The 24,216-nt window shown below is 38.3% G+C and overlaps 1 protein-coding gene and 1 long non-coding RNA gene across 2 annotated transcripts in view; one reads left to right on the top strand and one right to left on the bottom strand.

Annotated features, from left to right (window-relative positions):
- LOC139128456 (uncharacterized) overlaps positions 1-6,197 on the top strand; it is an 11,751-nt gene extending 5,554 nt beyond the window's left edge. Inside the window, exon 2 of the mRNA XM_070694225.1 lies at positions 4,970-6,197. Coding sequence (XP_070550326.1) covers positions 4,970-5,091 — 122 coding nt within the window. The 3' untranslated portion in view covers positions 5,092-6,197. The remainder of the gene's footprint in view (positions 1-4,969) is intronic.
- Positions 6,198-13,966: 7,769 nt separating this feature from the next.
- LOC139128459 (uncharacterized) lies at positions 13,967-15,469 on the bottom strand. The gene is made up of 3 exons (XR_011551308.1): positions 15,172-15,469; positions 14,487-14,578; positions 13,967-14,024 (listed from the first exon to the last, which is right to left on the bottom strand). It is a non-coding gene; the product is annotated as an uncharacterized lncRNA (long non-coding RNA).
- Between the last annotated feature and the right edge of the window lie 8,747 nt (positions 15,470-24,216).

Raw genomic sequence — 24,216 nt, 5'->3', positions numbered from 1 at the left:
GTACATACACACATACATACATACATACATACTATACATGGCATTGTACATTTACAGAAATCTATAATCTCATAAAATCTCATATTTCATGAGAGTCAAAATAAACTCATTGCGGCAGTAATTCATTTAAGTCACTGACTTCAGTACTTACATCTAGTGTCATATTTATTGACAGACTATGAGCTTTTTGTATCATAATGGAGAATGCCAATTTCTCTAACCATTAAAAAATTGAATAAAACATCAAAAGTTCAGAACCATAATACAACCTTATTACCGACATTGAAAGGATAACAGAATTTATTAAAAGTCAATCAGAATATCCATCACCATCAGTTTCAAACTGTGACAGCTGTGATTCATTCTGTTGTCACCATCATCAATACTGCCCTCACAGTCCAAGTAGAATTCCACTGCAGATTCATCATTACAAGTCAATCAGAATATCCATCACCATCAGTTTCAAACTGTGACAGCTGTGATTCATTCTGTAGTCACCATCATCATTACTGCCCTCACAGTCCAAGTAGAATTCCACTGCAGATTCATCATTACAAGTCAATCAGAATATCCATCACCATCAGTTTCAAACTGTGACAGCTGTGATTCATTCTGTTGTCACCATCATCAATACTGCCCTCACAGTCCAAGTAGAATTCCACTGCAGATTCATCATTACAAGTCAAACAGAATATCCATCACCATCAGTTTCAAACTGTGACAGCTGTGATTCATTCTGTAGTCACCATCATCAATACTGCCCTCACAGTCCAAGTAGAATTCCACTGCAGATTCATCATTACAAGTCAATCAGAATATCCATCATCATCAGTTTCAAACTGCGACAGCTGTGATTCATTCTGTTGTCACCATCATCAATACTGCCCTCACAGTCCAAGTAGAATTCCACTGCAGATTCATCATTACAAGTCAATCAGAATATCCATCACCATCAGTTTCAAACTGTGACAGCTGTGATTCATTCTGTTGTCACCATCATCAATACTGCCCTCACAGTCCAAGTAGAATTCCACTGCAGATTCATCATTGCAAGTATAACTGTGAAAGATTATCTCAATGGAGTCATCTACTCTGTACTGCTATCGGTCCTTATCACTTCCTGAAAGATATCAATGAAAATGTAGTTTACATAAAGGGCAATTTTATGAATGTATAAGAATACAAAGTCTTCAAGCAGTAAACTTGTGTCTCCGTTTCTTCAAGGTAGTCTTTTTATAAAAAATGTCATTCCAAAAATTACATTAAAATATGTGAAGTTCATGTCATTCCAGTAAAATGAAGTGTGTATCGCTGAAAACTGTGCTACAGATACTTTGTAGAGAAACAGAAACATCTTTTTAACTTCCTTAACCCTTACACCCCCAGTTCCCTGTATACAGGTCCAACTTTACCATAGAAAACAATGGATTTGGGAAAAACCATAGTGGTGAAAGGTTAAAAACTCCAACACTCTCAAAATATCTTGTTTTCCAGGTTTTCATTGAACAAATTACAACAAATTACATCTACAAAGTATTGTCCAAACCCACAATATTTGGGCAGTATAAAGAATCTTGATGAAAGCAGTATCCAAATCTCAATGCTAACATACGAATGTTTTAAATTATGATTTTTTGACCAAAATCACAAAAAAAGCCTAAAAAATGCCCCTTATAAATCTTTCATTACAATTTGAACATATTCATTCATGTGTCAGTCAGTTTCTTATTGACCCTATACTCAAACGTCTCCTCTTTCTTGTTTTGCTGAAAAATGTACTTCTGATGCAATCAAATCATATGAAACACTTAAAACATCAGCTGGCTTACCCTTCGCAAATTACGTTTTTGATCTTTAAAATCAGATTTTTATCATTAATAATAATTTCTTACTTATCAATGTTTCTTCAATGCTGATTGCTTAAGAAATACAGGTACCCTACTCAGTTTAACATATGTACAACTTGTGTAAAGCGGATGTTGACTTTGATATTTTTTTGAAAAAGATCAATTTATTTCAACATAGTCACAAATAAAATAAATCTACAAAACTGTGAATGCATTAAAATTACAATGCGTCTTGTCTGAAAAAAACCCAAATAATTAGCATTTCAATTACAAAGATCCTCATATGAATGCATTTAGAATGCATTCTTCTCCTTCAAGTCTTACAAGGCTTGAAAACTTTGTGATAAAATCCTCAGTTTTGTTCACCATCTTATAAGTGAAATACAATGTATCCATCCATGAGGAGAGATAACATTTAAATTGCATGACATAGGATTGAATGGAAACTTTAATCCCATCAAGAGTAACCGACTTTCGAATATTCCAAACTGTATATTTTACAAAGGAAGTAATATAGTAAATAATGTCAGTTGTTGCATTATTATCATTTTCGATTCCTGCAATTGCTAATCTTTTAATATTGATATTATTATCAAAGTTGTCTTTCTGACAAGGAAGAAATACATTTCTGCCAGATTTCTTTAACATATTTACACTCAAATAAGATGTGTTGACTTTGATATTGAGGGGGTTGTCACTTGCACAGCGCCCTCTATGGATGGAAAACTCTTTACTGAAGGCTGCATTTGGTATAGGCCATGAACACAATCATGTACACCAGTGACTGAGATTTAATTTTATACATTTCAAACACCTAAGTCTTGTACATAACATATTCTAAATCAATTAATGAAGCACATGTGAACATCAAGATTGAAGAACAGACTTAAGATTTCATTTCCACTATCACTTGATAGCAGCCAGGAATTACAAGGTATTCTTAATGTGAACAGTATTGATACCATGTGGACATGACTCAGCATTGTGTTTATGAATTCTTCATTTAATTCCCCTCAGTGATACAAACAAAAAGGTATATTAGAAAGTCTTGGCAAAATGAAGTTGTATGCGCCCCCACCCCTGAAAAAGTATACCTATACCTACGTAATGATAATGGATTACAATATGCACATGTTTCTTACTACAGTAAACTCAGGAATTAAAACTTAAAGGAAATCTGTCAAATGATTTTCTAAGTAATCACTGATACATTCACAGAGCTTACAATTGTACAGTTTATTTTCTTTTCACTTTTGATGTATGGGTCACCATTGGTCATTCTCAAGGTTTTACTTACGGATCAGTCAAATTTTTAGTACATTTTTTGCCAAGTTAGGGAGCCTTAATCTTACAAAGAAGCACATTAAATGATAGCTGATAAAGTACAATTTCATGATATATCAAAATCTCATCATTTTGACCATTTAGGTATCTTTTTGCCGAGCCGTACTCATACCATTTTTCAGTGTGCTGTTTTGGTTTAGTGTGAAAAGCATCAGTCTCCTTGACGAGTACTGCATTTATCAGTCAGATAACAGTGCAGTGATGTCACACTGTGGTGTGAAATGTTATGGAGACACCGGAATCAATTTGTATGGAGAACTAAAACAATCAGGAAGTGAAAGTTACAACAGCTGTACATTTTGTGGGTCTGACATTCTGCAGGATTTCATATCCTCTTGTTTCACGCCAAAAAGCATACTTTAGATGCCCTTTGGGATATTGAAATTGCTTTATTATTTTTGACAATTGAATTTAATGTGGCTACATGTACTCTGAGTATAAACAAGCTGAAAACTGGCCATCTATAAATTTTAAGTCTGGTGGAATTCCATTTCCTTGCAGCTGTTAAACACCTGCCAGGCATCAGTTCCGAAAAATGATGCCGCTGACGACAAAAAAGATTGGCGCATGCGCAAACTGAAATGTAAAAAAAGATGTCGTCTGCGGACGAGCGAAACGATATAGATAAATTTCTCGGTTTATCAGACTCTCTGAATTGAATGCTCTGGTTTCCAACGAGGACTCGAAACGAACAGAAACGATAATCAAAGGTGCATTGAACATTTTGCAGAAGTATTGCGACCCTGTCGGGAAAACGTTTTTTTGCAGAACCACTTAAACATATTACATCATTCATGCGACAAGTTTTGTGTATAGTATGTTCTCATGCATGGCTACGGATGAGGTGTGTTATAAAACACATATTGACTGGCCATGCGGGCAACAGCATACGTCTTTAACCCCTCGGGCCTGTGAGTCATCCCCAAAAACAGATTATTACACCTCACGTATTATTCAGGTACTTGATTGGCTGAGCCTCACTCACGTGGTATAGAACAAAAAGTGATAGAACATGGCTTCGGTGATATAGCCTTGTCGCGTGCGCTGATATAGCCCTGTCGCGTGCAGTGATATAGCCGCTACCACGTTCTGGCAATACCGCGAGTACTTTCTGCGTGTACAACATCGTCACATGCATTTGCTTGGCATTTTCTGTAAAGCAATGGCTTTTGAAAAGGCACAAGAAATTAGCTCGACCTGACATACAAAACGAAGTTGAGTACATTAAACGAGAAAAGCTTGAACAACACTGTGTTCGTTTTTAGACGTTAATTCAACTTCATGTAGCATTGCGATCGAGCAACAAATAGAACGTTTTACTGTGGCGAGTCTCTATCGACACTTGACTGCATTCTGCGCAAATTTTCGAAAACAAGTGTTTGTTCGGTGTAATAAAATTAATAACACACGCTAGCATGGGCAAGATAACGATTTGTTGCCTGCCCTCGGGCTGGTGCTCATGACGGTAATATTGATGATACCCTCGCCTTCGGCTCGGGCATCATCAATATTACTGTCATGAGCACCATCCCTTGGGCGGGCAACAAATCGTGATCTTGCCCTTGCTGGTGTGTGTTATTATTTAACTCTTTCCCTCCGCCTACGGCATCGGGAAACAGTCTGTTTTGGGGGGTGACTCACAGTCCCTCAGGGTACAGACGTATGTTGTTGCCCTCATGGCCAGTCAATATGTGTATAATGTTCCAATGGCAGTACTATTGTTTTATCAGCTGATGACCTTTGACCTACATTTACAAATCGTTACCTTACATCCAAAGGTACACCACTGTCCAACACTGTCAGGGTTTTATTGTCCAGAGATGGCAAGAAATCATCAGGAGAAGTCTTTGACCCCACATGGATTGACAATAAACCAGAATGGACATGTACTTGTCTGTGACTTAGGACGTTATGACCAGCCTGGCAGTGTGAAGACAGTAACAGCAGACACTGCACAGATTCTAATATCTGGCACAGTTCATGGCTTACCTGAAGATTTCAACCATACGACACAAAAGTGGCAGACAATGGTGACTATTACACTGTGGATGACGGCAACAAATGCATTGTAGTAAGTGATGCAAACAGTGAAGTGAAACAAATAATTGCAATGGGTAAACTGAAACTCCCCACTGGTGTATTTGTTGATAAAGACAAAAATGTTTTCATATCAGACTACAGTGCAGACTGTGTAATCAAATGTAATGGAGATGGGCACATTATTTCAAGTCAACAACTCAGTGGGCCCTACTCTATTACCATGAATAGCAAATATCAACTAATAGTGTCATGTCGTGGTGATGTAAAGTGTATCTATGTTTTGGACAGTAATCTTGAAATATTGAATCAATTTGGAAGTGATCACTCAGTGGATCCACGTGGAGTTACAGTTGACAATGCAGACAATATTTATGTGGTAGATGATAGGAAGATAATAAAATTTGATAGACAGGGTGAATACCAGGAAACTGTAACTGTAGATGGAATCCCTTACCACATTGCAGTGTTTCCAGACGGTAGAATAGTTTATTCAGATTGCAGGGATCTCACCGTCAAGGTCATTTACAAGTAAGAAATCTGAGAAGACAGTAAATGCAAATATTGCAGCAAATACAACTGTACAACTGAACAACCTACAAACACATCATCACCATAACTGACACAATTTTCCTGATTTTCTCATCAAAACTCAATATTTGTCAGCCAAGTTTGGGTTAGAATTTCTTGTTATGATGTCAGGAAATGAATTGACACCCTTGAATGAAATTTTGAGTGAATTGTTTGTAAAATGTGAAGAAATTGAAATCTGCTTTATTTTGAAGCCATGAACAATGTCAATAATTTAATTTTTTCTCAGAAACTATTCATAATGTCCTAGTCATGTTGGGGTTAAAATTTCTCATCTTGATGTAAGGAATCCAATAATGTAAAAATTAAGTCATTGGTTGAAATTTTGTATTATTTTCAGAGTCAACTCTTTGTAAAATGTGAAGAAATTGTGATCAGGTTTGTTTTGATGACATTGTATTGACACAGAGAATACAAATAATTTCATTTTTCTGAGAAATGTTCATATTTTCCTGCCATTTTGGGTTAGAATTTCACGTCTTGTGTTAGCTATTAATTAAGTGGAGATCACAGAGATCGCTGAAATTTTCATATTTTGTTACAGATACATTTGTTAATTCTGTACAGCATTGCAATGACAGTTGTATTCACTGTAAACATTCATCAAAGAATCGCTGTGAAATCTTCTCATATTTGTTTTGATTTCAAGGAAGAGACTCATCAGATCTAACCTGAACATTGTACATACTTAGTGCTATTCACCTGGTCAGGGTACCCCTTCCGATTTTGTAACATCGTCAGATTTATAAAATTTCCAGGAGTAAATCCACGCATGACTTCAGCTGACAATCTGTCAGCTGTTAATGTTTTGACTGAAGGCGAACACTTACTCATTAGATAGTTTCCATCGTAAAAATTAATGCCAGACAAACCCAATAGTTCAAAATTGCAAACAAAAGACACCTTGATATTATGCTTTTAATTCACAAAGAGACGATAGACCTCAATACCTTTGTAATTATTTCCTTTTTTCAAAAGGGTCCGTTTTTTATGAGATGTACATCCGACCGACTCACATTAGTGTAAAATTCTTACGGTATTTCACTAGCGGATGATAGATGACGCTATTTCAATTTCTGCCGTCAGACTGGTCACGTTGACGCAGAGGTACACGTAACATATTAGTATCTGTAATGGACTTTATTTCCGAGAGTTTGACAGTTTTATAATAATAATAATAATAATAATAATAATAATATTTATTACTTTAAAAACGCCTTCCATGAATGGAACATCTCAAGGCGCCTCACAAAACACAATCAAAAAACGAAAATTACAAGAGTTAAAAATACTGACAGTCACAATTAATAAAAATTACAAGAGTAAAAAAACAAAACTGAGAGTCACAATTAAATAAAATGAGTAGACAGTCGCTGATTAAAAACTACACAATGTCATTCCTAAAAAGATAGGTCTTGAGATTCGACTTAAAAACATTAAAATTGGGAGACGTTCTGACCCCAAAAGGGTCAGAACAGTCTCACGTTATCATAATTTATTACACCTTCACAAGAGTATAAAATTATTAAGACATTGAATTTGATTGTAAACGTTTTGCATGTTATTTCAATTTACTTTTTCCTTGTACACTTGACACGTAACCAATATTGTGTTGCACAGCTAGCTATGTTCATTGTTTTGAACACATTATATGCATTCAAGCAATCATTCAGTGATGCTTTCAAGAACTAACACTTTTTATCACGTGTGTACCCAAAACACCATAGCTACACGTTTGTACCTTAAGTTTGCTATGTTAAATCAAGAAACATTGAAGACTATGGTGGTTTTTGGTTTACTGTTTTCTTTCTCACCAGTAGGCCCTGAGACGTATACCTAATGCCATTTTTCACGTGCTATTTCACTATGTGATAGATACTGAGATTTTCAGATCTTGATGTTTTGTAGGATTGTTTTTTTTCAACTAAACAAAGTATTTAGATTGTCCCTATATGACAGGGTTTTCCCGGAAAAAATGTTTTATTTCCGAATATTGTAATTTTTGACGTGCATGTATTTTTCTTGGCTGTATTCTAAAGCCAGCCCTCTAAGCTTATGATTTTCTGGTCCACATTAGGCCTACCATCGTAAATGATTTGGTGAAGTATTATTTATCGTTTTAAGACCTTTCTGAATGTCGCATTTTATTTTTCGTTGTAATCATTAATGTTTTTCACCGATATATATTTTTATAGTTTATTATAATTATATGTCTCACTCGGCAGAATTTTTAATTTCTATTCACAGTATCACTCGTGATCCGTGTAGGTATTTAAAGCATTGCAAACGTAACCAACGGTCAGTTTTTTATGAGCTTCAGATATTTCAGAGCTATATATTCTTGATAACGATGTGCTATTGTAAATTTCTGGATTGACATTTTAGTGCTTCTGAAAGAACAGATCGTCTTGTATCAGATTTTCATATCAGCCGAAACATTTTACTTTGCGTGAGTATTAAATATTGTAATTTGATTTTTCTTCCTGTTAGGAGTTTCCAGTTCGTTATGTTTTTTTCCCCGATAACTGTGCATTTTAGCAAACATACCCAGCAGAACTTCCAATTTTATCTGCATTCGAGAAAAATAATGTTTTGCAATTCCAAAGCAATCGTGTTTCTCATGACATATTACGCGTGAATTTAGAATGAATATTACTGCTTTAATTTACCGTTAATGTACTAGAGACAAGTAACATCAACAAGTGATATCCCTTGCTGGATAAAACCGCCTTTACGCAAATAGGAAAAGCCATAAAGAACTGTACGATTGCTTGACACAAGTGAACCGCTCATATTTAGCAGTGAGAAAAAGAACGGTTACCTCGCTGCTTTTAGCCATGCCTTCAAGTTCAATGACGAGATTGGAGAAGGACGGTCGCTCGGTTTTGTTTTCCGACCAGCACCTTGTCATGACGGAGTACCTGTCGGTGAAGGTAAGGTCAATGTCATGAAAATTTCAACGTCTGGTTATCGCTCTTTCGCTGGTATGAGACCACTTCTTTCGATATATGTATGTCCATGGAAAACCAACGTATTGGCTGGCGGGTGTGATTCTTAAAACTAGGCAACAAAGAACATTCATGGTAATCAGTAAATTAACTACTTTAGTTTGTGTTACTTTTCTATGATGCTAAATTAAACTAAACTACTTTAATTTTCTTAATAATAGGGTGGTAAAGGTTGCCTTTTGCTTACTAACATTCGCTATGATAGAATTGAACTCTTCATTTCATGGGCGGAGTTTCAGAGAGTATGCAACAAAACAAATCTTTCAACACCTTTCCTTTGATTGTGGAAGAGTAAAAAAAAGAAAAATATCAAATAATATAATGTTACCTCTTTAACTCTGATCGCTTCAATTTCCACATCACCTCTGAGACCAATATTTGATAATTTACAAGTTCGCCGGTCTTTTGATAGAAGAACTGTTTTTGCAGCAAGTTCTCCGTGCACAAACTGTATCAATGTCAAAAGAAAAGGAATGTAAACTAAATATGCTCGATGCATTTCACAAAACTAGAAAAATCGACACGAGACAAACACCAATTACAATGTAGTACTCATACATAGCTGATCCCTCGTTGTTTTATTTGATTGCCTGTTCTGTGCCGTGAACATTTTCTGAAGTAAGTGGCATTCATATCAGTATGAATAACAAAAAAACTCCAAAAAAACGACAACAAATATAACATAACAAAACACAACAAAAAACATGCATAAATGCCCTTCGGCTTTATCTATCAACACCTTTATTGACATTGGATGTGATGTTGTTGTTGTTTACCATGATGCACAACACTTTCGTTATGGTTTAAGATTCTGCTGTGCAATTAAATTCTTACTGAATGAATGAATGGAATTATACTACTAATGAAAGCAACGCTGATAGCAGTTTACAAGAGATATGCCACAGAATAGCGCCCTCACCGACTTGGAGGCTAGGTACTGCATTCCTGCGGCAATCTGCTTTCCCATAGAGACAAGATCCTTACTCTTGAGAACCCACTTCAGTCGAGCTGCGTTCGCGTAGTCGCTCGTCTTATCTCGTCGATAATCTCGAAGGTACTTCAACAGGTTCCCCATGATCTCCATGATGAAGTAAACGGGTTCTGGAATGACGTTGTTAACACATGAATTTTCAATTCGTATGTATACTCGGACCTTGGATAATCAAACTGAGAGCAAGGAAAGCGGACGTCATTGCACTCAGTGGAACGCGGATTACGACAAGGAAACTGCTCACTCACCTTTCAGATTTATAAAAAAATGTTTGCTTTTCAAAACTTTTTTATTTTCATGCCGAGAGGGGTAAAAATCATAACTCCTTTGTGGAAATTCTGCATTAAGTCGAAAGCCTTTTTCTTTCTTTCTTTTTTTTTGGGTGGGGGAGGGGTTGAGGTAAAACGGAATTAGTTGCATTCATGTACGTGACTTCATTATCAACGGTCTCCTTACAGACTATTGATAGCAAATTTAAACCTAGCTTACAAAGAAAGTTCGCCGTAAACCAACTTACCTTTCTCAGTACAGCAACCGAGGAGGAGTACTATATTTCTGTGTGGTTCAATACGATGTAGTATGTTCAACTCTACCGTCAGTCTCCTTTTATCGTCATCAGAAGCACTATCTATAAAAATCACAGAAGGGGTAATGCAGATGTCTACCACTGAGGGCGCTAACGCCCTGCTCGTAGAATGCCAATGTAATGGCAAAGTTTGGTCTGGTCCCCTGACCAATTTCTACCTCTGGCTACGCTGCTAACGAAAATAGGGTCAGGTATGGGCTATTGTAAGCATGGCTGTCGTTGGTTAATAGTACGAGCACAGTGATTGTGTTGATATCATTTTTGTATATTTTGTATGCCCATGGAGAAATTTTACCTCCATGGTTATCCGAACCAAGCATCCTATGTCGACATTGAATGAAAAACGTAAAAATCACTTATTTTTGTTACTTCAATACATGCAAAAGGAGTGACAGTATGTTACGTCTGAGACAAAAATCATAGACGATAATCGTCATTTCAAAACTAAATGCCATCATGCAAGTACAAAGTCGAAGACTTAAAACTGAAGCCGTCCAAATAAATTCAACGATCGATGTTTCATCGTGTAATTTCCAAGCTTGCCATTGTACAGATGTGCTCATCACATGATCTTGTCAGGCGACTGTGTCATTAATAGCCAGCCATGGTAGCCTGGGCTTAGCCCGTACCTGACTCTATTTTCGGGAGCAGCGCAGCCAGCGGTAGAAATGGGCCAGTGGACCAGACTAAGACAACATTATCTTGTCTGTAATACGGTTGCAAGCCTTGGTAAGTGGATGCTTACATTTCTTTACATTAATCATGGGTGACTAGTTAGATAGGTAGGTAGGTAGATAGATAGATAGATAGATAGATAGATAAATAGATAGATAGATAGATAGATAGATAGATAGATAGATAGATAGATAGATAGATAGATAGATAGATAGATAGATAGATAGATAGATAGATAGGCAGGCAGGCAGGCAGGCAGGCAGGCAGGCAGGCAGGCAGGCAGGCAGGCAGGCAGGCAGGCAGACAGACAGACAGACAGACAGACAGACAGACAGACAGACAGACAGACAGACAGACAGACAGACAGACAGACAGACAGACAGACAGATAGATAGATAGATAGATAGATAGATAGATAGATAGATAGATAGATAGATAGATAGATAGATAGATAGATAGATAGATAGATAGATAGATAGGCAGGCAGGCAGGCAGGCAGGCGGCAGGCAGGCAGGCAGGCAGGCAGGCAGGCAGGCAGGCAGGCAGACAGACAGACAGACAGACAGACAGACAGACAGACAGACAGACAGACAGACAGACAGACAGACAGACAGACAGACAGACAGACAGACAGACAGATAGATAGATAGATAGATAGATAGATAGATAGATAGATAGATAGATAGATAGATAGATAGATAGATAGATAGATACATAGATACATAGATAGATAGATAGATAGATAGATAGATAGATAGATAGATAGATAGATAGATAGATACATAGGAAGGAAGGATTTATGGTGATTCATTAATCAATTTGCTAATCATGGAAACACATGCCGAGAGACTGGAATAAGGCTGGCAAATATAGAAGACCAGAAAAAAAAACAGATCGCCTCAGATAGACAACAAAATGAGCCTATATCTAACCTTTGACAGACTTCACAGCTACCACTGTCTTGCCGCTTTTGCCAGCAATTTCAGTCGCCGTGGCCCGGTTTATCTGCCCGTACGAGCCAGTGCAGATGAGTTCATGCATTTTGATATGCTGGCGTGGAAAATCGTTGGAGCGGGCGCCGAGTTTCATGTAGATGTCAGCTGTATCCGTAGCAGGCTGACAAAGAGATATGTACTGCGATTCTAAAGACGTGTAATTGCTTTCCTGAAGATGTGACGATACAAGACAGGCTATCAGTATCATCGGCATTATTACTGAAATACTGTCCTACGCTAAGTATATAGATAGCAAAATAGTATATTCTATCAGTTTCGATTTTCCATATGCTGGGGGGGGGGGGCTTTCAGTTATTACGAGGATCACAGGCGAGGGGAAATCAAGTACATGTTAAGATTAATGTGACCCCCTCTTTTTCTTGTAAGCCATGCCCCCTACGCGTACGCAACCTCGAAATATTACATTTCTTGTACACGCATGTACTTTCAGTGATCCCTCTCTAGTCAAGTTCAATTGATTACATATTTGAAATTAAAATGCATAGCAGCTAACGTCATGCGTGTGCGTATAGCCTTTATTAGTTCCACCTTAGGGTGTGTGCCAATGAACCTTACTAGTGTCAACTGTGTAATTGATAATGGGCACATTCATGTATTTCACCAACTTAATGTATTGTATATTCGTTGTGTAAGCTATTGCAATTCTCTTTAAGTGATTATTGTGGAAAGTTTTTTTCTTTAAAATTGTGTATAAACCACAGTAAAAATTTGTATCAATTACATGGTTAGCAACAGTCAGATGTGACCCTCCCCCAAGGACAGGTTTGTAAAATATGAAGCTCGAAGCTCGAAGCTCATAATGATTGACGTTCCCTTGGGTCAAGTTCAAGCGATGATCATAAATAGCCTTGGAGTTGATTGCACAAAATGAAGAGAAGGTTAAGGCTCTGGTAGCTGTATTCAATGGTGGGATATAATTAGCTGGCATCAACTGGATCATTTCGATGAAGTGATAGGTTTCGAGCGGCACAGGAGAATTGCCGCACATGGTGATCTAAAATGGGTTTTGTGGCAATGATGACAAAGGTACACCCATGCAACCCCGAAAGAAAACTATATCTATACAGTTAAAAATTACACTTAATAGTCACCGCCCCTTTTAAAGCTATTTAAATACATTCAACCTGTGTTGTCTTATAAAACAATGAATTGAAGACTGTTGCCGTAAGTTTTGTTCGAAAATTGTTCCATTTTACATCTGCTTATCACTGATGGTAGAATGAAAAACACTGTTCAATACGTTGATGTTCAAGTTTGCAGATGTTTAGATTATTTATCAATATATTTTGATCTGACCTTCTCTGACTCAGTAAACTCCAAATCCTGATAATGGCCTTTGTCGTCGTCGTTGTCCTGGTGGCGAATAATATAATGTCACAGTTTTAAACATAGACATCAATTTTTGGGCTACCTTTCTGAAAATGGAATTCTACATGTTTCACTAGAGTGAACTAATGTTTGTTACTTTAATAATATTATGATTTTCAATATATATAGAAGCGTAGTTTTATGGACATATATTACGACGACGGTGTCTCTTTCTAAATGTATGCAATCCTCGGACTCTTCGTTAAAAGCGCAACAAGAGCTTAGCCAATGATTAATTAATAAACTTTCATTGTTCCTTCTCTAAGTAAGAGTGATACGTTTAATATATTTAAAAACAGTTTGAACAAATTTGAACAATTGTTTTTGAAAATTTTACAGAAAATCACATACTCAGCGAAAAAGTAAGCTTGTTCATTCTCCTCTCTCTCCTCTCTCTCTCTCTCTCTCTCTCTCTCTCTCTCTCTCTCTCTCTCTCTCTCTCTCTCTCTCTCTCTCTCTCTCTCTCTCTCTCTCAGACTCTCTCACACACAAACAAAGACCTACCTTTCCAATATGTTTTAATTCTGATCCTAAAGAGGTCCCTTGTTCTTCGGTTTGTTCCTACATAACAAACAAACAAAGAATTGACTAATTCATATGATTAGTAATGAAAATATAATATTGCGACCTCAAGCTAATGTTTGCGTACGTAGACACATATCCTTGGCTGGGTTGACCTTTGACCCGCATAGCGACGCACTCCACCCCACCGACAGATACCTGCGTTTCCACAGCTAATACACGGTAATACACGGGTGGGATAGATACAACAATAGATGACTGGATCACCGGATCAATGAACACAAGTGTTAGCTTGGAGATAGAGAAATTGAAGGGGGACAGATATAGAGATATCAGAGAGAGAGAGAGAGAGAGAGAGAGAGAGAGAGAGAGAGAGAGAGAGAGAGAGAGAGAGAGAGAGAGAGAGAGAGAGAGAGATTTCCAAAATCAAATTTGAAATTCTTTGCTATCGTAAGAAGTACACATAAATAGACATGAAAATGTAGCTGGGTCTCCCCTTACCGGTGAATTCTTTCTCCGTCTGTACCAGTAATATCCGAGAGCAACAGCAACACCGATAACGATAAGCAGGCCAAAAACGATCCCAGTAATTGCTGACGAATTTCAATGATTATAGAAAGGCGAAAAGTAATAATATTCTCAGAATCTCGTAGTGTGTGATTTTTACAATAACTCGTATATTAAAACCTTAGTGCTGTCGAAGACTAAATGTCAAGTGAAATATTCACTATTGGAAGAAACAGTACTTTAAAAATAACGGAACAACATATTCTTAAGGTACAGTAATGTCAGATAGACAACAAATATATGTGCATAGTCTGTGAGATATTTTCCATTGAAAGCTGATATTTTTTTATTTTATAAACCCTTAAATGATATTTGTACATTAGCTCTTTATCATAATTCTGGATTTTGTGGGGGATGTGGTTCGACGACTTTGAAGAGGGTCGAATAAATTGCTTTGGCAGTAGCACGGAGGAGTGTTGGTTCTCCCGAATGGTGAACAGGCTGTAATGCTTCAATCGTTTTCGCGATGCGAATTATTAAACGTTATACAAACACTGTGTCTCGTATTTTCGGAAATGAAAGAAGGCAGTATACCTGATTGATTATATACTTACGATGAAGGGGCAAAGATATCACGATAAATCTGAAAACAATGGTAGACATTTAATGATATGCATACCTCCAGCAGAAACTCCTCTTCTCCCTACTAATTTAATTCTGCACCGATCTACAGAAACGTAGTTTGTAGCGGTACTGGTGTAATCTCCATAGTCTTCTATGGTGACGAAAGCCACGATCAACTTACTCGTTGTCTCAGTCCCTTCTATCGTCTCCTCTGAGCTGGTAATGATTTGTTGACCGTATTTCTGCCATACAAAGGTTGGCGACAGATTTGTTGACATCGCGCAGACAAGCGTTGCGTTCACACCGATGTCAACCTCGACCTCATCGCTGAAATGTGAGCGTTGAGCGGTTGGTTCGACTGAAAATAAAAATAACATACGTATTTTCGATTTCATTTCACGCTCAAATGTAACACAACCACGATCTGTCGAGAACAGTGCGTATGATGTTGTATGTGATAGAAGTTAATATAACTGCGTTTTTTGTCGATAGACGGCCAGAAGTAGCGTTTTTTGCTCTTTTGTTTTTAAACCACAGTGTGTTTTTTCACTGCAATCGTCATGTGTGTACTGTACCGTAGACGTTATTGGTGATCATCGGATAAAAGTCCGAGCCAGAATTCATTCGGCAACACCAGCTCGTAAGTATAATCGAAACCTACCAGTGGGGGCGCCCATCAAGCACTCCAAAAAAACTTTAACATGTTTCTCCTTTTTCTGAATGAATATTTCCATTAGTCTGACATTTTAGTGAATGGTTAATATTTCCCCATTACTTGGCAGACAATTTGTGAAACAATGAGAGCGTTTCATTCGCTAGGATTATACTTTCCTCCTTTATGACAATTCGTCTTAAAAATAAAAACGTATATTTTTAATAATCACGGAGAGTCATACATTTTTCAGCTATTTATGATATTAATGGCATATGATTTTACCTGAGCATTTTGTTCACATTACATGATATGGTCGCAATGACTTATTTCGTACAGTACACATCTAGGTATGTGGTGTTTCTACCAACTCCTTCGGTGTTGTCATAGAAGGTGTTCCTTGCCCCGCAGGTGTAGTTTTCGGCCATGTCTCTGCTAAGGTCGGTTAGTTGAAAGGTTTCACCAGGCTGAATTTCACAGTTGGGCAAAGTACAGCGGATGCCGTCTTTCAGTTGCACCGGAGTGTCATTTTCCACACTACACGAGGCAGTCAAACTCCGCCCTTCTGTAAGTTATGCACGCTTACTTGTCTGTGATTACCGTTGGCGGATCTGCGGGATATGACATACATTAATAGAAAGGCGTTATATTTTTTCACATTCCTCGCCACTCGGAGAGTCGGATCGATGGCGTGAAAGGAATCGATCCAGGACTCTAAGAAATTGTCCGATGCTGCGTATAGATGCAAATGCACGAAAGCGATATACATTAAACGAGCTTTGATTCGATAATGAACTATCTTTTGCTCCATATGCAAAGTATTACACAATGGTGTGATGGGTAGCACACAGACGAGAACTACAAAGTTAAGTAGGTCACTGTGCAGTGACAGCCACAACAGAAGCATTTTCAGAGACAAAATTAGCTTTTATTTGTCTGTCTCGTTTTGAAGGATTTACATCGTTGGTGGCAGACTCACAAAATACGCGTGACGGTCGATTGGGTGATTGAGTGAGTGAACGGATGATTTGTGTTCCGTTTTCATGTTAAACGCGTGAGTGGGGCGAGCGCATAATGAATTTGCCGGAGTGTGAGTCACGTGATAGAGGTACACCTTGGCGCCAGATTGCGCCTAGGCTCGTGCTGATAGATCCATGGGGCAAATGAAATGCTCGTCACCGGCATCTGAACGACGGCGTTCACGTCATCGATGTCGTGGGGATCAGCATTATCGCAGTTCATGTATATTAGTTTTAATGGCGATAACACCAACTGTTTTCTGCTTCACTGGTCCAGTCTAAAACATTTGATACATTGCTTTGTACACACTTCAGTTCAGTGTGGGACACTTCTGTTCAGAGCTGACGGGTCTCCGGTTCCACCGTTTGTGGATGGCAAACTATTCAAACAACACCCTGTAGATGCCATTCGTGTGAAGGCGTTCACCAAAACAAACGTTGATATCACGATCGAAGCCATGGCCGCCGACGGCGCAGTGTTCTTACCTACTGCTATGTCTGCGCATGCACCAAGCCCAGTAACATCAGCAATTAAGCCCTGTGACACAAATCATATTATTTAAAAATTGTACCCCTTTGAACACCGGCAACAATTACGAGATTCCTCACAATTCACGTAGCAAATCATCACAATAGGATTAAAGTCTTCCTAAATAAATACATTTTTCACGTGGATAATAATACAACGGCTGACAGGCAACGTCTTCTGCATACGTGGTATTTCCCTAGATTATTTGAGAGAATTTTTTTTACAACCGACGCGTGTAAGACAAGTATCTGACAAAAGTGTTCTTCTTACAAAGTAGTCCATTTGTAACCCTACTCGTTTAAAATTGGTAGAAAAAATACCTAAACATGACAGTTCATTCGTAAATACAAACATTTTAACGATACAACATTCATAAGTTGATTTAGAGGTGTACAATTTTATATACAGTGCCCGTGAAAGATTTTTGAAGAAAATTCTTATGACTTCCTTTAAGGAAATAAAAGCTGCTAGAAGTACAGCTATACATCGGGATTACACTCCTACATTATCAGTGTTATTTTAATGAAATCCAGGCTAACGTTGTCATTTCATTTTCCACATGGTGACAATAATGATGATGATCTGGCTTTTTTCATGATTTTATTTTGGCATTTTACATAGTTCTGTAATTTCAGGTAAAGGCGAGTGAACTGGCTTTTACCTATGACACATCACTGTAATTCCGAAAAACATCAGTTTCGATAGTACGGATACATTCGACTAACACACTTTACTCTGGAGTGGTCGGATTTTTAATTCATCCACAGGATCTTCGCACAGTATCCCCTCGAACACATCATAATTTTTTGCCTAAACATCCTTAGGAGAACCACACTCACATACCGAGCAAACTTCCAGATCTGATTTATACCAGCGAATCGAAACACCTCACATTAAAAACTCACCGCTAGAAATACCGCGAATCGAGTAAAAAGCATGTCGCAGGTTAGGGTGAAGTTAAGAATGAGTCGTGTCCTCGTCCTATTTTAATGTCTAGCATATACTAGTGACCTTTGACCCATGTTATACGAAGGAAGACCAAGCCGCCAGGTGACATCAAGCATTATTAAACCTCACTCATTCAGCGTGCACTGCCATTGGTTAAACACGACTCACGTAACATGTAAAAGAACGTGATGATGCCCTCTGCGAACGTGATGATGCCCTCTGCGACTTGATGATACCCTCTGCATTTGATATTACATGGATGACGTCATTTTACTTACTGCGCATCCTTTCTGCGCATAACAAATTGTCGTTCGCTTGTACTTGCTACTATCGCTGCGAAACGTCATGCAGAGCTGTCACCGGCACAGTTAGACGATATTTTGATGCTAGTAAACAGCAAACGAACGAAAATGGCAACAAGGAATGCAATTTCTGTGTTCAGCGACTATGCAAGCAACAAATTTGGATACGCGACCGAGGAGATCGGCAAACTTTCAGCGGCAACCCTAGACTTGGCACTGACAACATTTTACGCTGAGGTCCGGACTCATGCAGAAAGGCGAACTGTAGAAGAAGTTTGTTCGGTGTAATAAAAATAATAACACATGAGAGCTAGGGCAAGATCACGATCTTTTGCCTGCCCTCGGGCTGGTGGTTATGATCGAAATATTGATGATGCCCTCGCCTACGGCTCGGGCATCATCATTATTTCGATCATGACCACCATCCCTTGGGCAGGCAATAATCGTGATCTTGCCCTCGCTCTCATGTGTTATTATTTAACTTTAAACTATTATCAATGAGACACTATGATCGTATGAAAAATTTTAAGTCAGTTGTTCAAATATCGTTTGTGACAACTTCTGTATTACACAAATAGAATCCACACCATATGACCAATGCAAAACCAAACAACATTTTAGTACTTTTGACATCGTTTGAGTGTGCGCGACAAATCTTTAGCTCTGAATAGGGCATTTAATTTCTCAAGGCCACTTCGTTGTTCATGCAGCATTTCAGATGGCAGGCTGTTTGACATTGGGTCATTTCGTATTCTGTCTCGTCTCAATTATGTGACCCGAAGTTGCCCAGTGCCAAGTACAACGCCACTTTAACACAATATTCACAGTTAAAAGAGCGTCCATTTATTATGGGAGGACTTGGTCGATTACTTTTGGAATGCTTCGAGACGTTCCTGGAAGCAGTTAAGGATGAATGTTCACAGAGTGTATTTTTGACTATTATTTTTGCACTAAATGAAAGTGACAGTGGATCCGTTCGATGTTTAATATTCTACTTACAGTAATCGAGGGATGTCCACACTTTTTTGCAACGTTCAAGCCATTTTAAGCAATTCTAACAAATACTACCTTTTCAGAGTTAGCATTGTGTCGAATTGAATAACACAAACATGACGACATGAGGCATGACAATGCATACTTCCTAAAAAAATTTATATTTCGAGGGGAAAAAGTTTGAGATCATACGGGCTGGGGCCATGCCGCAAGAACGACATCAATAGAACTACAACCCCTTAAGCATATCCCCTTTTACTTTGAATTCATTTTAACATCTGTTTTGTCAGCTCCATAAGTCAGGAACTGCTCGGTTAATTCTCAATGATATACTCTTACGGCGCTTCTCGCCAGTATACAGGTTAAAACAGCCAACACTGCTGCATTTCTTGATACTATTCTGTATTGTAAAAGCGGCTGCCAAGTGTTTGTATATTTAAAGAAGACTTTCTTGCCCTTTCTTTCAGTGACAACATGGCCTTTTTGCTGGGGGAAGGTAGGCTGCTCTCAAGTAAATGTATGCTATCTGCATCACAATATGCTAGAGGCTATGTATCTGTGTACTAGTGTAAGTCGCAAGCGAGCCAGGACAAAGAAATCGGGTCAACCGGCACCACATTCTTTCAGGATGTTGTAAAGTCGCGGATGGCTTGCAATACATTCTGATAGGTCAACGGTCGTTACTATCGACATCCCGAATGGAACTTTTAAGCTCAGCCTGGCAAACGGACATCCAGACCGACTGAACGTTCAATGCAGAGAGTAAATTAAGTAACGATGAAAAATAATCCATTCGCTCGACGATAACACTTTAGAGTATTATCGAAGAGACACAATCGTATGAAAAACTAAATGTCGGTCAAGGCAAAAGGTGACGCCTATAGAATGGAAACCACATTATATGACCAATGCAAAACCAAACAACATTTTTAGTTCTTTTGTCATTGTTTGAGTGTGCGCGACAATTCCGTAGCTCTGAAAAGGCCATTCAATTTCTCAAGGACACTTCGTTGGTCATGCAGCATTTACAGAGGCGGACTGTTTGACATGGGCCCATTTCGTGTTCTGTCGCGAGCTCGTCTCAATTACGTGGCCTGAAATGGCCAAGTGCAAAACACACCGCCACTTAGACACTGATATTCACAGTAAAAAGAACGTTCATTTATTATTTGAGGACTTGGTCGATTACTTTTGGAATACAAAGCTTCGAGACGTTCCTTGAAGCAGATAAGGATGAATGTGCACAGAGTATATTTTTAAAAATTATTTTTGCACAAAATGAAAGTGACAGTGGATCCGATCGATGTCTAATATTCTACATAACTAATGGATGTCCACTCTCTTTTGTATCGTTCAAGCCATTTTAAGCAATTCTAACAAATGTCTTTTCAGAGTAAACATTGTGTTGAATTGAATAACACAAATATGACGACATGTGGTAAGACAACGCATACTTCCTGAAAAAATTAATATTTCTAGTAAAAAAAAAAACAAGTTTGTCTTACCCATTAAATTTGTCTGTTGTTAAATTTAAGGTAATCTGTATCGATTTCTTCCGCTATAATGCTACATTTACGTGTCCTTTGCTATTGTTTAATGTATGTCCATACTATTCAAATCAGATTACACAAAAGTTCAGCCATAAAGGATATACAAACGGTTCAATTTCTTTACAAAATACGATTTATGAGCGATGCAATAGTAATGAGAGAGGTACTGATCATCGTTTGCAAATTTATCGGAATATTGGAGATATTTAGAGACTTCGCCACATTAAAAAAACCCTTTACAAATTATCTATTTAAATCAACTGCAACACTGACCGATATATCTTGTGCAGCCCTCCCCACTTCCCATTGTCCATAAAATGATGAAAGACAGGCGGGACTGACACATTGATGTCAGTTAATCTAGCTGAAACACAGTCCCATGTTAAATTTGGCCAATGTATCTTTGACAAGGGCAATATATTGACAGAGTCATAGACTGGAGACATATTGTCTATGTTGATAACGGACAGGATTCCTATCTTTTATTGTTTCCGGTCACTGCTCTTGGCCATTATGATATCCCATGCACTGTTTTATCCGACAACTCCTTGTTCTTGTTCACAGATTTCTGCCACCGCCCTGATATTAATCACACGTTTAAATTTAAACAGTCGGTATTGCCTGAAGTTTTATCGCACACAGAACAGTGCTGCTTCACCTGTCAGTACTTAAAGGGACAAAGTCGGCCATTTTTCATGAGTTTTGTTTGGTACTAGATACTAATTATATTGTTTGACATGTTGAAAGATACTGAATAAATGATTGACCATGCATATATTCCACTCCGGTTTTAGACAAATGAAACTATCGCGAGAATGAATAGGCTTAAATATCTAGTATCAAACAAAATTCATGAAAAATGGCCGACTTTTTCCCTTTAATGTTGGATGTGGAGAGTACATATTCAAAAACAAACAATCTCTATCTTGTTTCTCCGCGATAGGGAAGAAGGGGTTGAGGGGTTGAATACCCACCGATCTGAATTTGGTGGCGCTGTATTCGCCCTTTCACTAAATTTTACGCTGGGGTAGTTGGATTCTTAGTTCACCAACGGGATCGGCGTACGGTATCCCCCCTGAACACATTATAGTTTTTTGACATCGACATCCTAGGGGAACCCCGCTGACATACCGAGCAGAATTCCAGATCTGATTTATACCAGCGCATCGTACACCTCACAGTAAAAACTCACCGCCAGAAATACCGCGAATGGAGTAAAAAGCATGTCGCAGGTTAGGGAGTGAAGTTAAGAATGAGTCGTGTCCTCGTCCCAATTTAATGTCAAGCATTCAGTAGTGACCTTTGACCCGTGTTATACGAAGGGAGACCAAGCCGCCAGGTGACATCATACACTGTAGACTATTATCGATGAGGCACAATCGTATGAAAAACTTTAAGTCAGTTAAGGGAAATTGTGTTCAAATATCGTTTTTGACGCCTTCTGTATTACACAAAATAGAATCCACACCACAATATATGACCAATGCAAAACCAAACAACATTTTAGTTCTTTTGACATCGTTTGAGTGTGTGCAACAAATCTTTAGCTCTGAAGACTGAATAGGCCATTCAATTTCTCAAGGCCACTTCGTTCTTCATGCAGCATTTAAAGTGGCGGGCTGTTTCACATGGGGTCATTTCGTCTCTTGCCCTTTCTTCAGCGACAACAGAGCCTTTTTGTTGGGGGAAGGTAGGCTGCTCTCAAGTAAATGTATGCTATCTGCATCACAATGTGCTAGAGGCAATGTCTGTACTATTATAGGTCGCAAGCGACCGAGGACAAAGAAATCAGGTCAACCGGTGCCACATTCTTTCAGGATGTTGTAAAATGATGGCTTGCCATTCATTCTGATAGGTCAACGGTCGTAACTATCGACATCTCGAACGGGACTTTTAAGCTGGCAAACGGACATCCAGACCGACTTAACGTTCAATGCACACAGAAAAGTAAATAACAATGAAAATTAATCCGTTCCTCAACGATAACACTTTTCTGTTGCTTTATCATGACTTACTGAACGCACTACCGTTGGCAGTTTTCTGGTACACAAAAACGGACACTGTTGTATAATTTTTGACTCAGCAGTAAATAGACGCCTCTAACTTTTTAAGAGGACTCGCTTGCCTTATTTTCAGAAACTACAGGGCCATTTTGTTTTTGAACCTAGGCTGCTCTGAATGACAATCAGCGTCATTGTCTGCAAACGGCCCTGTGTCCCCGTGTAACCGTATAAATCCCAAGCGAACCAACACATAGGAACGATGTCAAACGGTGTCGCTTTCTTTCAGAATGTGATGGCTTGTCATTCTTTCTGAAAGGTCAACGGTTTTAATAGTTGTTCACGCACACGGTATAACATATTAAGCAAAGAAACCTAAATTATGCCAAATGCTTCATCTCGAATAGGAGTTTTAAGCTGTCAAACGAGAATCTCAACTGACTTGATGTTAGACGCACACAGTAAATTAAATTACTAAAACAAGCGACTCGCTTGACCACAACATTGTAGTGAAAGTACACACAACTGAAGATTTCTGTCAGAGATTTGAAAATCTAATATGCTGTCTTCCTGATCATTCTTTACAAAGGACAGGAGCAGCAGTACATTGTGTGTGATGTGCATTATAAGACTCTCGTTGTGTTGTCACATTTCAACATAAAAGAAACTTCCATTCTACAGACTTTCACTGAAAATGAAACTCTTCAATATAAAGGACGCAACAGTAGCGCAGAGATGATCATTAGAAGTATGAATACACATTATCACAGCTTAAGAAATCATACTTTTATTAGAGACGGCTGTGGTTCGGCATGAGAGAGTAAAAAAACGTCGTAAAAGTGAGTATCTGGTGGGAAAATTCCTGGAAGCTCCGGGAGAAAAACAGTCTTTCTTGACTAACAGTCAAATTCCCTTCAATCTAATATTGCTAGGCTGTAGTATATTATATTATCTAATCCCTATGTCATGTACCTATGCTAAAATTGCTTATTCTGTATACGACTGGATGTCATTGACTGTGTTCCAGCCCAAGAGTTTGTCTGCTTTAAACTGGTCAACATACATAATCCGATTTCAGAGCTAGAGAGACTCTATCATAAGATGTGC

The sequence above is a fragment of the Ptychodera flava genome, unplaced genomic scaffold, assembly GCF_041260155.1.
Source record: "Ptychodera flava strain L36383 unplaced genomic scaffold, AS_Pfla_20210202 Scaffold_54__1_contigs__length_889265_pilon, whole genome shotgun sequence".
Taxonomy (NCBI): domain Eukaryota; kingdom Metazoa; phylum Hemichordata; class Enteropneusta; family Ptychoderidae; genus Ptychodera; species Ptychodera flava.
This window is presented reverse-complemented; position numbering and strand designations above follow the sequence as displayed.